Source organism: Homarus americanus, unplaced genomic scaffold, assembly GCF_018991925.1.
Source record: "Homarus americanus isolate GMGI-L3 unplaced genomic scaffold, GMGI_Hamer_2.0 scaffold52806, whole genome shotgun sequence".
Classification (NCBI taxonomy): domain Eukaryota; kingdom Metazoa; phylum Arthropoda; class Malacostraca; order Decapoda; family Nephropidae; genus Homarus; species Homarus americanus.
In genome coordinates, this window is record NW_024720773.1 from 4,043,151 (window position 1) to 4,058,578 (window position 15,428).

The 15,428-nt window shown below is 45.4% G+C and overlaps 1 protein-coding gene across 1 annotated transcript in view; it reads left to right on the top strand.

Moving 5' to 3' along the window:
• The window catches only part of LOC121860903 (calcium-activated chloride channel regulator 1-like), a 53,810-nt gene extending 38,382 nt beyond the window's left edge, over positions 1-15,428 (top strand). The window contains exons 3-7 of the mRNA XM_042358271.1: positions 1,866-2,119; positions 7,267-7,388; positions 10,029-10,137; positions 11,578-12,688; positions 12,863-15,428. Coding sequence (XP_042214205.1) covers positions 1,866-2,119; positions 7,267-7,388; positions 10,029-10,137; positions 11,578-12,688; positions 12,863-14,277 — 3,011 coding nt within the window. The 3' untranslated portion in view covers positions 14,278-15,428. The remainder of the gene's footprint in view (positions 1-1,865; positions 2,120-7,266; positions 7,389-10,028; positions 10,138-11,577; positions 12,689-12,862) is intronic.

The following is a 15,428-nucleotide window of genomic DNA, read 5'->3' on the forward strand; positions in this document are numbered from 1 at the left end:
TTTGGGTATAGGCAAGGATTGGAGTGCCATTGGTGTGGTTGGGTGTGGCCACGATTAAGATGCAGGCTTTGGTTTGGGTGTGGACGTGAGTAGAATGCTGGCGTTGTTGACTTGCTTAGGAGGCGTGAGTTAGTGTGTGGACAAGAGTGTGAGGACTGCCGATACTCCCCCCCCCCCCAGTATTATGGGGTGGAGGCCTGGGTGCTCTCCTCACACCACTGCCCCGGCCGTCCAAACACTCCGCCTCGGGTATTGAAAGGAAGAGCGGTGGGCCGGCCCCTGACGAGCCCACAATGTCCTCGTAGCCAAAACTTTGACGACGTGACAGCAAAATTATGGAGTCCAAAAACGATTCGTAGAGCACGTTAAATGACCTTATTATTTGTGAGGTAATGTTGTTGTAGACAATAACAGCTGGTTTGTTTCTTCTTGCGCTTTATATACTGTACGCTTTTGTGAAGATTATCTGCAACTTATTAAGAGAAGCTTACATAGGTTTAACTCTGGGAATTGAATGAAGGTAGACATTTTGTTGCTATAGTTGACGGCGATTCTTTCCTTGTCATGCAGTGTTGTGTCACCAGCCGCCCCACGCCCACACTTGTGAGAGACGCCAATCACCGACATTTAAGTAGTTGGGTGAATGGGTAGAGAGTGACTTGGGTGAGAGGATAGAAGGATGGGTGGATGGTAAGTAACGGGCCGCTCTCAGCCCCCGGGAGGCCCTGAAGCCGTCTAACTCACTACCACCAACCCTATAATTTTCGTCGCCAGTGTCCCCGGGTGGCACATGCCTGGTTGTTAGAGGTCATTAATTGGTTATTAGTAGATATTTGGGCAAGGGAAGGTGCCATCTAAAAGCCAGGTGATAAATGGTCAACTCTGGCCGTTACTGAGAGAAAACCTCCCTTATTTAGGTTAGTTAGATTATGTTTAGTGTTCCAGTGTCTTGTGTGTTGTTGGGCATTTGTTACACACCGAAGCATCATAAGCGACTCACTGCGACACATGGAAGATGGACAAAGGCGAGAAAATTAGCTACTGTTTTCCCTTCGTCAATGAAATCGATCCTGTGGTGAATTATCATGGTGAACCGATACACGCCACAGTGTTTGACTTCCCATACTGGTAGCAAGAAATACATGCCGAGGACTCTTAATAACTGCGGGTTAGGTTGGGTGAGGTGAGGTTGGGTTGGGTTGGGTTATTTTTAGCTGCGTTTCGTCAGCTCCTCTTGACTGATTGAAGCTGCCAGGTGTACGACTGGGCCAAGACAACACCCATGAAGTTTTTTGTTTTCTAGTTCTGTTACCGCCACTGTGTGTGTGTGTGTCTACAACTCCTCTCAGGTTAAATAAGATCATAACTATCAAAACTCTGTATACTAAACGTGGTAAAGGAGTGACTGGAGTCAGTTGTAGGTAGTAGGTAAATTGGTCACAGTTGATTGTTGTGGTGATGGTGTGTCTTGTTGGTCTACTCAGTTATTATTTTATTACCAAATTAAATGTAGTTATAACTTTATGGACAATCAAATGCAGTTTTTATTACTCTGGGGTCTTCCTTGTGTTGTGTAGGTGGGTCATCATCACCTGTTGCTCCAGTGTCCCCGACATAACTTGTGGACGGAAAAGGTTAATAATTCACTTCTTGGTCACTCTACCGTAATATACAACTTGTCAACTTCAGGAGCTGTTTTAGATGTGGGCAAAAGATCAAGATCACAGCTTTTGGTAAAGTCCTTTAAGGTGTGAATTGGCAGACTTGTCTCACTTCATGGAATACTAATGTAGTTATTTGTTGTTAGTAATGTGGTGAACAATATACTCGTATGTTTGTTAAGTTCATAATGTTTCTGTTGACAGGTCGACTGGTAGCCCACGAGTGGCTGCAGTACCGGTATGGAGTGTTCAAGGAGCGCGGGGAGATAGGCACCCCTGTCCACCCTCCTCATTACCGGGCCCCGGACGCGTCTTGGAAGCCTAACACCTGTGCCAACGTGCCCGTCGTGGCCAACCCCAGCTGTGACCCAGAGAACCTCTCCTGCCCCATCATACTCACGCAGGAGGACAACCCAGATCTCACCAGCTCCTTCATGGCCTTCCCCGAGGTGTCGTCGGTGAGTACCTTGGCCTTACCGCCCTTAAATATACTTTACTGTTCTACTTAATAATTACATTCATTTACTTGTCGTTATCTGGTGTTGGCATCAGGGACTTGTGATTCACAGGGTGTGGCCAAGACAGTGAGGTAGTTCAAGGCAATAACTCAGTGAATGTGATGGCTTATGGCTGTGTGGCTGTACGCTGTTCACCTGACACATTGCTGATGTTATTATATGTACAGTACAGGTTATAGAGCGAATAACCAGGCAGATGAAGAACTGATATATATTAAAGATTCCAGACTGTGTTGCTACATTCTGCCATCTGGAAATAAGGTTAACAGTTTGTGGACTTGGGTGTTAGATTGAAATACAGTGAAAATGTTAGTGGGAGAAAATTTCTGAATTGAGAGTTTTGGGCGTAACTCGGGCAGTGCAGTGCGAAGCTGAAGAGTAATCCCGGGTTTTATTTTTAAGTTAACACATCCTCACTATGGCCTTGTGTTGATGCTCTCGTGGTGGCATTATAGTAGCTTTCGTTTTCTTGTTATCCTATATCGCAATAGTCCTGTTGCCATTAATCACCCTCCACAAGTCGCACCTCACAACACAACCATTAGTATTTAGTGACCTGAGTAATTAGGAGGTGATGTAAGCCAGCAGTGAGGCGGCAGAGAACACACACACACACACACACACACACACACACACACACACACACACCACAACCGGAAGTAACGACCCTGGAAGCAAGGAACTAGTCAAGGTCAAGTCAAGATCACATTCAAGTAACTGTGAACTTTGCTATAAACGACTGATCAGTGTTGCCATTATCCTCTCTTAACTTTCATCAGATACATCTGGACAAACTATCCAGTCCCACTTCTTAGGTCTATGAGAGCGTTATTTACTTCTTTAACTGATCATCGGAGACTTATTAATATTAGTGTAGGTTCTCACAGCTTAGTTACACTAGAGGATGGCGAGTGTTTCGTCAACGCTAGGACACAGATACCTTACCGAGACGTTAGGAAAGGTTGGGTTTGGGGAAGGAGGTGCGGGTGAGATAAATAAACTGTGCAATAAGGCATGGATGAGCTTCGTCAACACGCAGGAGGTGCGGGTGAGATAAATAAACTGTGCAATAAGGCATGGATGAGCTTCGTCAACACGCAGGAGGTGCGGGTGAGATAAATAAATGCAATAAGGCATGGATGAGCTTCGTCAACACGCAGGGGTGCGGGTGAGATAAATAAACTGTGCAATAAGGCATGGATGAGCTTCGTCAACACGCAGGAGGTGCGGGTGAGATAAATAAACTGTGCAATAAGGCATGGATGAGCTTCGTCAACACGCAGGAGGTGCGGGTGAGATAAATAAACTGTGCAATAAGGCATGGATGAGCTTCGTCAACACGCAGGAGGTGCGGGGTGAGATAAATAAACTGTGCAATAAGGCATGGATGAGCACGCGTGCACAATAAGGCATGGATGAGCTCGTCAACACGCAGGGGTGGGTGAGATAAATAAACTGTGCAATAAGGCATGGATGAGCTTCGTCAACACGCAGGAGGTGCGGGTGAGATAAATAAACTGTGCAATAAGGCATGGATGAGCTTCGTCAACACGCAGGAGGTGCGGGTGAGATAAATAAACTGTGCAATAAGGCATGGATGAGCTTCGTCAACACGCAGGAGGTGCGGGTGAGATAAATAAACTGTGCAATAAGGCATGGATGAGCTTCGTCAACACGCCAACCGCATTTCACATTATAATTATTAAGTCTTCGTGACCTGAGCTGTTCCATTAGTGGTGAGGAGTTGTCTAAGGGCGGTGGGCGGAGTTACTGCCGCCGGTGGCTGCAGAGCAGAGATTTTACCTATCTCCAGCCACCTCACCTGTGACGGCAGCCACCTCACCTGTGACGACAGCCACCTCACCTGTGACGGCAGCCACCTCACCTGTGACGGCAGCCACCTCACTTGTGACAGCGGCCACCTTACCTGTGACGGCGGCACCTCACCTGTGACGGCAGCCACCTCACTTGTGACAGCGGTTAACACAAAGGATTGAAGCATCCTACCAAAATGCTTGCCAGCCAGACCTAACTTGATCTCATGCCGGGCGATGCGTTTCTCAACTTCATGACCTTGACCTCTGACCTTCTGACAACAGTTCTCGAAAATGTAAGTTCCTGTAGCAACTATGAACGCTGTAGGTTTTGCCGTTCTCGACGTGTGGTGTGGACTCAGTCAGACAGAGCAGATAATAATTGACTGCTGACCGACCTCTGCTCAGCTGGCATGAATAATAACATGGAGCCAGACTCTTCGACATTCATACAATAAGATTTTCTTCTTAATTCAGGGAGTTAGAACTGCAGTAACTGTCTCGGCTGGTTTACGGCACCATGATGGCGGCGATAATAGCACTGTGAGACAACCGCCACCAGTTGTGTTCTCACGCCTCCGCAGTTACGGGGGAAGATTACTAAGTGGTTGATGTTCCTATATCTCAATGTTATCCTCTGTTAAAAATTTAACGTTCAGATCTACCAGCATCCTCACGGTGCACTATAGAGGCAAGATGCCTTATGCTGGGGAATAATTCGTCATTCAAAACAAGTATTGACTGGTATTGTTGGCAACTTATCTTATATTGTTTGTTTTTTATGGCAAGAGAAGGGAACCGTGTATTTTTGTATTCCTAAATGACATAGGTGTGGCCTACATGAGTGTATACTGTGAATTATATGTTTACATGTGACGATCTTGAGAAAATAAAGTCGACTGTTCGTGTATATAATATGATGTAAATGTTAGGTTTTTGAATGACCGCTCCAGACGCTACACAGGTGAACAAAGACGAGAATGGAAGTCACGTACAGTTAATTCAATTGCATCTTGCCTGAGGGAGGAGTGAGGCGGAGGTAGTAATTGGGGAAGACGAGAGGGAGAGGAGGATGAAGGAGATAGGAGAGGTGGAGGTAAGGATAGGAGAGTAGATGAAGATGAAAACGGGAAGATGGGAGACGAGGGAGATTGAAGTCAGAGCAGCGGGAAGAGTGTGAGGGTGGACGAGCTAGAGTGTGTGGGTGGACGAGCTAGAGTGTGTGGGTGGACGAGCTAGAGTGTGTGGGTGGACGAGCTAGAGTGTGTGGGTGGACGAGCTAGAGTGTGGGGATGGACGAGCTAGAGTGTGGTGGACGAGCTAGAGTGTGAGGGTGGACGAGCTAGAGTGTGAGGGTGGACGAGCTAGAGTGTGTGGGTGGACGAGCTAGAGTGTGTGGGTGGACGAGCTAGAGTGTGTGGGTGGACGAGCTAGAGTGTGTGGGTGGACGAGAGTGTGTGGGTGGACGAGCTAGAGTGTGAGGGTGGACGAGCTAGAGTGTGGTAGCTAGAGAGGTGGACGAGCTAGAGTGTGAGGGTGGACGAGCTAGAGTGTGAGGGTGGACGAGCTAGAGTGTGAGGGTGGACGAGCTAGAGTGTGAGGGTGGACGAGCTAGAGTGTGAGGGTGGACGAGCTAGAGTGTGAGGGTGGACGAGCTAGAGTGTGAGGGTGGACGAGCTAGAGTGTGAGGGTGGACGAGCTAGAGTGTGAGGGTGGACGAGCTAGAGTGTGGGGGTGGACGAGCAAGAGTGTGTGGGTGGACGAGCTAGAGTTTAAGCGTGGATGTACTTTAAAGAGTTGGATGACGAGGCGTGACGGTGTAGCGGACTCGTGAGGGGTAGATGGCCTCCTCTACCAATAATTGGCCTCATAAATAAGCGTGAGTGTGACCTCCTTGTGGGACCCTCAGCCGCCTCTGTCTGACAAGATGGCGGCCGCTGCTGATTGTGGTCAGGATGCTGGAGTGTGGCTCAGGCCGACGGAACCAACAGTACTCCCTGCAGGTATAGACAGTACTCCCTGCAGGTATAGACAGTACTCCCTGCAGGTATAGACAGTACTCCCTGCAGGTATAAACAGTACTCCCTGCAGGTATAAACAGTACTTCGGACATTTGTAATATCTTGTGTCGTCGTTGAATTATTTTTCGTATATTTCAATCGTCATCAAAAATAAATTCCTGCGCCACGGGGAACATTCTTCTCGCGGACACATTAGTGAGGCTGTCATGGTGGTTGCCAGGTAAACGCTGAAGTAATTAACTTTGATAACTTCACCTAAAAAGCTGAGGCAGTTGTATTTGTTGCCCCATCTTGCCTCATGATGCCATTACCTCTCTACTGTATATTGGAACTGTATCACTCACAGAAACTTGTTTTTACTTATTGTATAAACTCTGTGTTGTGTTGTACCACACAGTGCTGGCCAGAACAGCAACATCACCGCTGCCCCTCGGGCCCATCTCCGCGTCTTACGCAGTAAAAGATGGGAATGTAATATCATGAAGATAATTGCGCATGTCATGGTCGTCTTGGTACCCCGCTATGATTTATGGTAATTGTGGCGAGCAGGGGCCCCGGCAGGTCCTCGGGGGGAGAGCTGCCTGGGACGTGTAACGAGGTTGTTCCTATGCCGGTCATAGTTGACTACCACCAGGGGACAACCACCGCCTGCTACCACTCCTTGTTTATGTGACATTGCAACGTTCACCTGGCTGCAGATACTGTACAGTACAAACGTCATATACTGTACAGTAACACCCACAGTACACACGTCATATACTGTACAGTAACACACACAGTACACACGTCATATACTGTACAGTAACACACACAGTACACACGTCATATACTGTACAGTAACACCCACAGTACACACGTCATATACTGTACAGTAACACCCACAGTACACACGTCATATACTGTACAGTAACACCCACAGTACCCACGTCATCTACTGTACAGTAACACACACAGTACACACGTCATCTACTGTACAGTAACACACACAGTACACACGTCATATACTGTACAGTAACACACACAGTACACACGTCATCTACTGTACAGTAACACACACAGTACACACGTCATCTACTGTACAGTAACACACACAGTACACACGTCATCTACTGTACAGTAACACCCACAGTACACACGTCATTATCGCTCACTGCTTACTGGTGACTTAAAATCTCTCCATAATTCAGTTGTTTTTAATTAATCTATCATCGTTATCATCGTGTTTTCAATGTTGTGGTGTGTTGTGTTGCAGGTGACTCATCTATGTGATGAAGGCACCCATGACCGAGACGCCCCGACCCGTCACAACCTCCTCTGCTCCGGCAAATCCGCCTGGGAGGTGATGAGGGCCAGCCCAGACTTCCAGAACAACAGGTAAACTTTTTTAAATGATTGAGTGATGCTGTTCCTGAGGGAGTACTTTATTACACACTAGTATTTTTTCACAGGAATTTTGTTATTAACGTGCCTGATATTTTGAGACGCCTGTGTGTGTGTGTGTGTGTGTGTGTGTGTGTGTGTGAGAGAGAGAGAGAATAAGTGTTAAGTGTATTGCGTGTGGTGCCTGCAGGAGGTAAGAGCGTCTCCTCCAGCACTTGCCACAGCCAGGGTGAGTAATGACCCACCGAGGTAGACCGCGACTTCTCAGCGGTTCATCTGACCACCGGGGGACGCGCGTGGCATCACCAAACAATAACATCACTGACTAAAGCCTCTGCACGATGCTCTCACGCCGTGCTCTCTAGTTCATTATGCTGACAGTGGCACCTTCACAAGACACCCAGACAATGTGTGTTCTGCTTCCTGCTTTAAACCTACACTGACGAAGGGAAGGCTGTGTTGTGTGGCAGGTGTTGCGGAGGATAATAATTGTGAGACGAGTGTATGGTGCTGTGTAATATGAGTGAACGCTGTCAAAAGTCTGTCTGTCTGTCTGTCAGTCAGTCTGTGTGCATGCGTGAAGGAGGTAAGGTCTGAATGCAACAGTCATAGAGCAGAACGAGACATGGGAGGTGGGGTTCAGATGGGCGGCAGGAAGCAGTGTTTATCTGCAGAATTGATCGTAATTACTAAAGGCCTATGGAGCTGTTCTGTGTGTGACGCCCATATGGTATCACCTTAAATACGACACATAGCTGGACGCGTCTTGACAACGTGTAAATCAAGTGTAAAATAGTGTAAAGTAATTGTGATAGATAATTTAGCAGTGAAATTGGATAACGTTCTCGTAGTTAAGTGAATAAAACAAGAACTTATTTAACTTAATGTAAAACTAGTGTTAAATAATGTAGAAAAAATTATTAAACTAAAATAAAATAATATTAGCTTTCATAAATTTTAAAATAATTTAGATTTATTTTAGAATAGTGTAAGTTGGTTTATGAACATCGGTAATTGGTCTAATCTACTGTAAAAAGTTATACTCTGGAGTGAAGTAAGTCAAAACTCTTGATAGGAATTGTATCAGAGCAACCAATGTAAAATATTTCCAACCACATACAAATAGTTTTAAACTACGTATTACATAATAGTTTCAGTTTAAAATAATTGAGTTTACAGCTTGCAAAAAATGGTTTAGAATTAGAAGCCAACAGAAAATACTTTGAATAATCTTAAAATAGTTTAAGCGAGTAGAAAAAAATTAATCTAGTTTAAAATAGCTAAAACAACTATAAAATCGTTAAAGCAAGTGTAAAATAGCTCAAACTGGTGGAAAATAATTAAAAAATTATAAAATAGCTAAAATTGGTAGAAAATAGATACAAATTTTGTAAAATAGCTTGAACTAGTGGAAAATAGATAAAACGAATGGATAATAGATAAAAATAGTTAAGACTAGTGGAAAATAGTATAAACTAATGCAAAATAATATAACTAGCAAAAACACAGTGTAGAAATGAATCAAACCTGAATACTGATATCAAATAGTTTTAATGTAGGGCCAGACACAGGTCGAGTCCCTGCCATTACCTGAGTCTACCTGTGTAATTCTTCTAACAGCACCTTAGACGAGCTCACCTGAGAAGTGTGTCGGGTGGTGTTGTGTGTGTGATGGGTGGTGGTGTGTGTGTGTGATGGGTGGTGTTGTGTGTGTGATGGGTGGTGGTGTGTGTGTGTGTGATGGGTGGTGGTGTGTGTGGGTGGTGGTGTGTATGTGTCAGGTGGTGTGTGTCAGGTGGTGTGTGTGTGTGTGTCGGGTGGTGTGTGATGAGTGGTGTGTGTGTGTGATGGTGTGTGTGTGTGTGTGTGTGATGGGTGGTGGTGTGTGTGTGTGTGATGGTGTGGTGTGTATGTGTGTGTGATGGGTGGTGTGTGTGTGTGTGTGATGGGTGGTGGTGTGTATGTGTCCAGGTGGTGTGTGTGTGTGTGTGGGTGGTGTGTGTGTGTGATGGGTGGTGGTGTGTGTGTGTGTGACGGGTGGTGGTGTGTGTGTGTGTGATGGGTGGTGGTGTGTGTGTGTGACGTGGTGGTGGTGTGTGGGTGGTGTGTGTGTGTGTGTGATGGGTGGTGGTGTGTGTGTGTGATGTGGTGGTGTGTGTGTGTGTGATGGGTGGTGGTGTGTGTGTGTGTGATGGGTGGTGGTGTGTGTGGGTGGTGGTGTGTATGTGTCAGGTGGTGTGTGTCAGGTGGTGTGTGTGTGTGTGTCGGGTGGTGTGTGCATGTTTGATTATTTACTCTTGACCAGTTAATTTCAGTCTTAAATTTTTAGACTTAGACATTTCAAACAATCTGACATAAGTGTTGAATATTTATTTTTGTCTTCGTAAAATATCTCTGTAAATAATGATACCAACATTTAGTACTTTCCATTTAACGAAATATTGAAATAAACAATTGTACTATACTATACTGTACTGTACTATACTATACTATACTATACTATACTATACTATTCTTTACTATACTATACTATACTATGCTATACTATACTATACTATTCTTTACTATACTATGCTATACTCTGTGCCAGCAGGAGTGGACAGTTGTACAAGTTTGTTCTGTTTTTGTGTACAGGAACGTGGAGGCCGGGCTGAGAGAGAGTGACCTGAAGGTGAAGTATGTGCGGGCTCGCCTCCCCAGGATCGTCCTGCTCGTGGAAGACACCAACGTTATGAATGTACAGGTGAGTCTATCTGTGGGTCACTTCCTCGACCTTCTCGGCGTGACTTAGGTGCTGCAATTATGGATAATGTGTGCTCGTGGATATGTGTGCGCACTTGTGTAGTGTCCTCCAGGTAATGTAATGCATTGTGGTGTGGTGTCCTCCAGGGAGTGTCGTGTAGTGTGGTGTCCTCCATGGTATTAGTCTCACTCAGCTAACCACTGACTCCCTCCCAGGGGATAAAAGCTGAGACCAGAACACCTGTACCAATTCTCAAAAGTTGATACGGTAAATCTTCCCAGTGACTGAACTGAGGCACATCTGTTGCCCTACATGAGCTTTATGAAGTTGGCGGAACAAAATGGTATCGAGTATGCAATGATATTTACCTGTAACTCTTTGCTTGTCTTGCCCTTAGACATGGGAGATGGTTTTTGTGTACAAATCTTTGAGAATCTGGATCATGTTTTAGCCAACCGTGTGTGACGCTCCTTCCACCCCCAAGAGGTTAGAGTGTACCTTACCACTGGTCTCTCTGAACACACTGCGTCGTCCTGTCCTGGCCACAGTAGTGTAAAATGCCCCCATTTTACACATGAAAGCTGATATATTTTCGCTTCATTTAATCAAAGTTCTCTTTAATTTCTGCTGGCAAACCTACATGCATGATTTTTTGTTTTAGGGGGGAGGAGATCTAACGTACGATATACAAGTGTAGTCCTGTGCTTGTCTGTGTAACTATGACATTTCCTTTGATGTATTTTCATGAAACAGCATATTGGTTGGTCTAATAGTGCACAAATGGCCCTGTGGGTGTTTGTTTGAATCTGATATTCAATATGGCTGCTGCAGCTTCTTAGGCTAAGATTTTGATGGTAGTTTCGTTTTCTTGCTATAGCTTAGAAGTTACAATGGATATCAGTTAAAATATACTAAAACTCATTCTTAACTGTCTGCAAGACTTCTTATATAATGAGTTCACTCATAACACTGTAAGCACTCTTGAAGTTTCATCAAGCTGTTCACTTTCACAACAACACTTCACTAATGTTTGCTTCTGGTGTAGCTCATTATATTCTTCTTTTATGTCTTAATGTTCACCATGTCCTCTCTGGCTGCCATTTTAAAATGTATATTTGCTGCAATACTTTAAGACATACTGTTAAATGGTCGACCTTTCATGATACATTTACGAGTAATTGTCTAATTATGAAATGGTGGCAGTTTACCTGTATATTGTGGCACACCTTGATTTTGATGATATACAGGTAGGTAGTGTTCCTATTTTGGTTACGTTCCATCTGAGCGATACAGGCCCTTGAAGCATCTTGTTTTATAATAGATGATTTGTTCTATTTCATATGACATTCAGAAAATCTGAAGTTTCATTGCATTTTTAAATTTACAAATGTAAGAGATGTGACATCTATCAACTTTGCCTGATGTTCTTCTCTCTTACAGAAACGCTGGGACTTCATGCGCAAGGCTGTGAGGAAGATGGTAACGTATGACGTGCCTGATGGCTACAGCGTTGGACTGGTTGTATTCGACTCAATAGCGGCCACTAAGTACCCACTGACAGCCCTCACTGATGGGGCCACCAGGGAGAAGGTTGGTTCTTCACTTCCCCGCAACCCATCACAAGAAGGCGAGCACAAACGTTGTATTGTTTGTGGCTTACGTGAGGCACTACATCTACTGCGTCAAGACGGACCCGGTGGCCATGTTGTGATGGTGACAGGAGGGAGTGGCAACCTCGGGGAACCTGAGGCCACAGAAGCTACTCACATGCTGGCAGACGCTAAAGTGTCCCTCCATGCTATCATCTACCCACTTACAGAGAAGTATCCAAGACCTAATGCTGGCTTGGAAACTCTGGCATCACGTTCCGGTGGCCACATCTTTATCGTTCCTGATGAAGGTATCGGGGCAGACTCCAAACTTGGAATGTACTACAACCTGCTGGATTCCCTCTACCACACCTTGAGCGCTTTGGCCGGCCGTTCTGCCCTGCCAGTCAAGGTACACTCTGCCGAGCACCCTGGAGGTAGAGTGCCAGTTTCTGAGGGCAGCTTCCTTGTGGACCCAGCTCTGGGTGCTGACACGGTCTTCGCCATTTTCTACTATGATGTCACTCACGTTGGTAACTTGATCCACCTAGTGAACCCCCAGGGCCAGGTCATCGACACAGCCAATATGCAGAAGGAAGATGCCAACATCAACATGATCACAGTGCGGTTGGTGGAGGCACAGGTCACCCCTGGCTTATGGCGTTACAAAGTAGCAAACCGCGCTGATTCCCACCAAGCACTATATGTGCAAGTCACCTCACGCCCACGCCCACGTCCAGAGACTCCACGAGTGAGCGTGAGAGGTTGGACAAGCCATACCATGGGATTAGTCAATGCTAGTGATATCTCACAGCCTTTGGCTCTCTACACAGAGGTGGTAGCTGGAGTGGCGGGCGTTGAAAGTGCCATCGTCACTGCCACCATCACCAAACTGGGCTATGCTAGCAACGGCACTCAGCATCAACCCCAAGATGTCGATTTATATGATAATGGTCTCACAGGTCAGTCTCATTGCTGATATTAGCATGAAACATTTTATTTGGACCATGTGTATTATGCCTATATGAACGTCCATGAAACAGTACAGTATCATATATACAAGTACATGCACATGAAATATTTAGGGTTATTTTCAGAATTTAGATTTATTGCTAATGTGTGTTTGTGTGTTTCAGGTCCAGACATGGCACAGGGTGATGGTGTGTACTCCCGCTATGTGCCAGGGCTGGAGTTGGGCAAGTACAGCATCATGGTGCGAGTGCAAGGTGAGGTTGAAGGTAACGAATTTGCACGGCATGTGAGGCTGGGTATGGTGGACGTGGTAGGTACAAAGCCATCTCCAGACGCTCTCCCACCTGCTAGGGTTGTTGATCTGAGAGCCACACTCCTCCCAGACACTGCCAATCAGGTGAGCTTCACTTGGACAGCCCCAGGAGGCGACCTGGACTATGGAACAGCAGACCGCTATGTGGTAATGACTTCACAGAATCAGCGCGACCTGGTTGAGGGTGGTGGTACTCTGCTGGAGGGATGGCCAACTCCACTGGCCTCTCCAGCAGTACAGCAGCACACCATAACCTGGCAGGAGTACAACACTGTCAACTACCTCACTCTGTATGCTGTAGATGAAGAGGGAAACACAGCTGCTCTGAGTAACATTGTGACAGTGTTTGTACCAGCTCCTCCCACGACCACTCCATCTCCACCATCCTTAGCACCACCCGTCGTTCCAGCCAACACTTCAACCGTCAGGGAGGGTACTGGTGCCCCCGTCTTGGCCGCCCTTGATACTCGTCAGTTGGCTGTTGTGTTTGGATGTGTGGGTGGCTTCATCGTGGTGGTGGCAATCATTGTCTGTTATTGTACCACCGCTCATCGCCGCCACCGGAAATCTGCTGCTGCCAAAAAGGTCCACGAAGTTCAAGACGCCTATAGTGTCACTGTTACAGTCGCCTCAAAAGGCACTGAGTTTCCCGATGGTAAAGAGGCACTGAAGGATGGCATTAAGAAAGAATACATAAGTCCTGTGGAATCGTGGTCTGCTTCTCAGTTGTTGAGTAGCCACCAAGACAGCAAGAGAGGTAGCGTGTCAGCTCGCTCTGACAACACCTCCGACCACAGTGCCTCAACTAAGAAGAGCTATGGAGGATCCTCTGGAGCCATGGATTACTATGGAGAAGCCAGCCAGTACCAGTATCGGCATGCTGGTTATCCAGACCACTATCCGACCCCGAGTGATGGCTATCCTACTCCCACTGAAGGCTACCCAACTCCTCCAGAAGGCTACCCAAATGAAGGTTATCCGGTACCACTAGAAGCACGTTCTTATATCAGCTCACAGCCATCAGACTCATTCCTCTCAGTGTCCTGTGACCTCCTGCCATCTTCCAATGGACCCCCAGCCTATGCTGCTTACCCTTCCTATGATTCTTCTCTCAGGTCCACCAAGGTTCCTCCGCCCATCCCACCCAAACCCAAGGTGCTGTACACACCAGAACCCTACATATATGACACCCACTCCCTCGACCCCCACTCGTCTACTCCATCTGTCGCTTCTGAGAAGCGTGTACGAAATGTAACCATGGTGTAGAGAATGATGTGGGGCCTTAAATATGGTCCATAACGAATTCTTGGCATTATTAGTGTTAGTTTACATTTAATACCATAAAATCTACAAAGAGTATGGACATTGGAGGTGCTGGCAGCAGTTTTTGTACTAGAATGGGAGTGTGGAGACACTGTGCCAGCTTTTGAACGTTTTTTATCTGAACATTCACGTTTTTTGCTGGTAATAAACTCAAGAGTGTTTCAGTGTTTACCATATGGATATTAAAGTGTACCCAAGTAAAAACAGCTGCTTGCCGTCCCAAGGTGTTTCACCTGACTCATCTACTTTGTGATATTGTTGTACAGTGTGATCTCAGTATGAGACGGACGTGACGTGGGTGCCGGAGCCTGATAATTAACTAGCTGCTCTTATGTTTGTATTGAAATAACTCATATAAGTGTAGCGTTAAAGTGACGGATGTTGTGTGTTAGCACGTGTTGTGGTAGATGATTCAGATTGGTTAGAAGAGAACAACTTAGTAGAAAGGAAGTGATACTTGGTGACGAGGACTGCCACATGTTGACTTAGGAAAAGAAACACCTGCTGATGAGGGTGACATGTGCTAAAGTAATGAAGGACAGGTGCCACGTGCTGGGCAATATGTCTCTCACGAGCAACGAAAAAAGTGCCAAATTAGGTGTGGCAACACAGGAGGTTGGGAGAGACCGACCCTACAGGAGGAACACCAGAGCAAACCTTGTTTATACTCTCTCTCTCTCTCTCTCTCTCTCTCTCTCTCCTTCTCTCTGTATATATATATATATATATATATATATATATATATATATATATATATATATATATATATATATATATATATATATATATATATATATATATATATATATATATATAGGTTTATATAGGTCAAGCACATTGCTCCTCCATGTATGCTGTTGGTAGAATACTGAATTGCCTCTAGTCACTCCTGTGCATTAAGCGATACAATTTTTGTTTCATTCACTGTTGTTTTTTTATTAATTTTTATATATGCTTATGTAAGATATTTGTGCAATTGTGTGAATACTGTAAATATATGCAAATAAATGAATATATATATATATATATATAAAATGTTACCCATTTAATTGGATTTGTAAATTTCATTTTTTGTAAATAAAACCAAAATGATG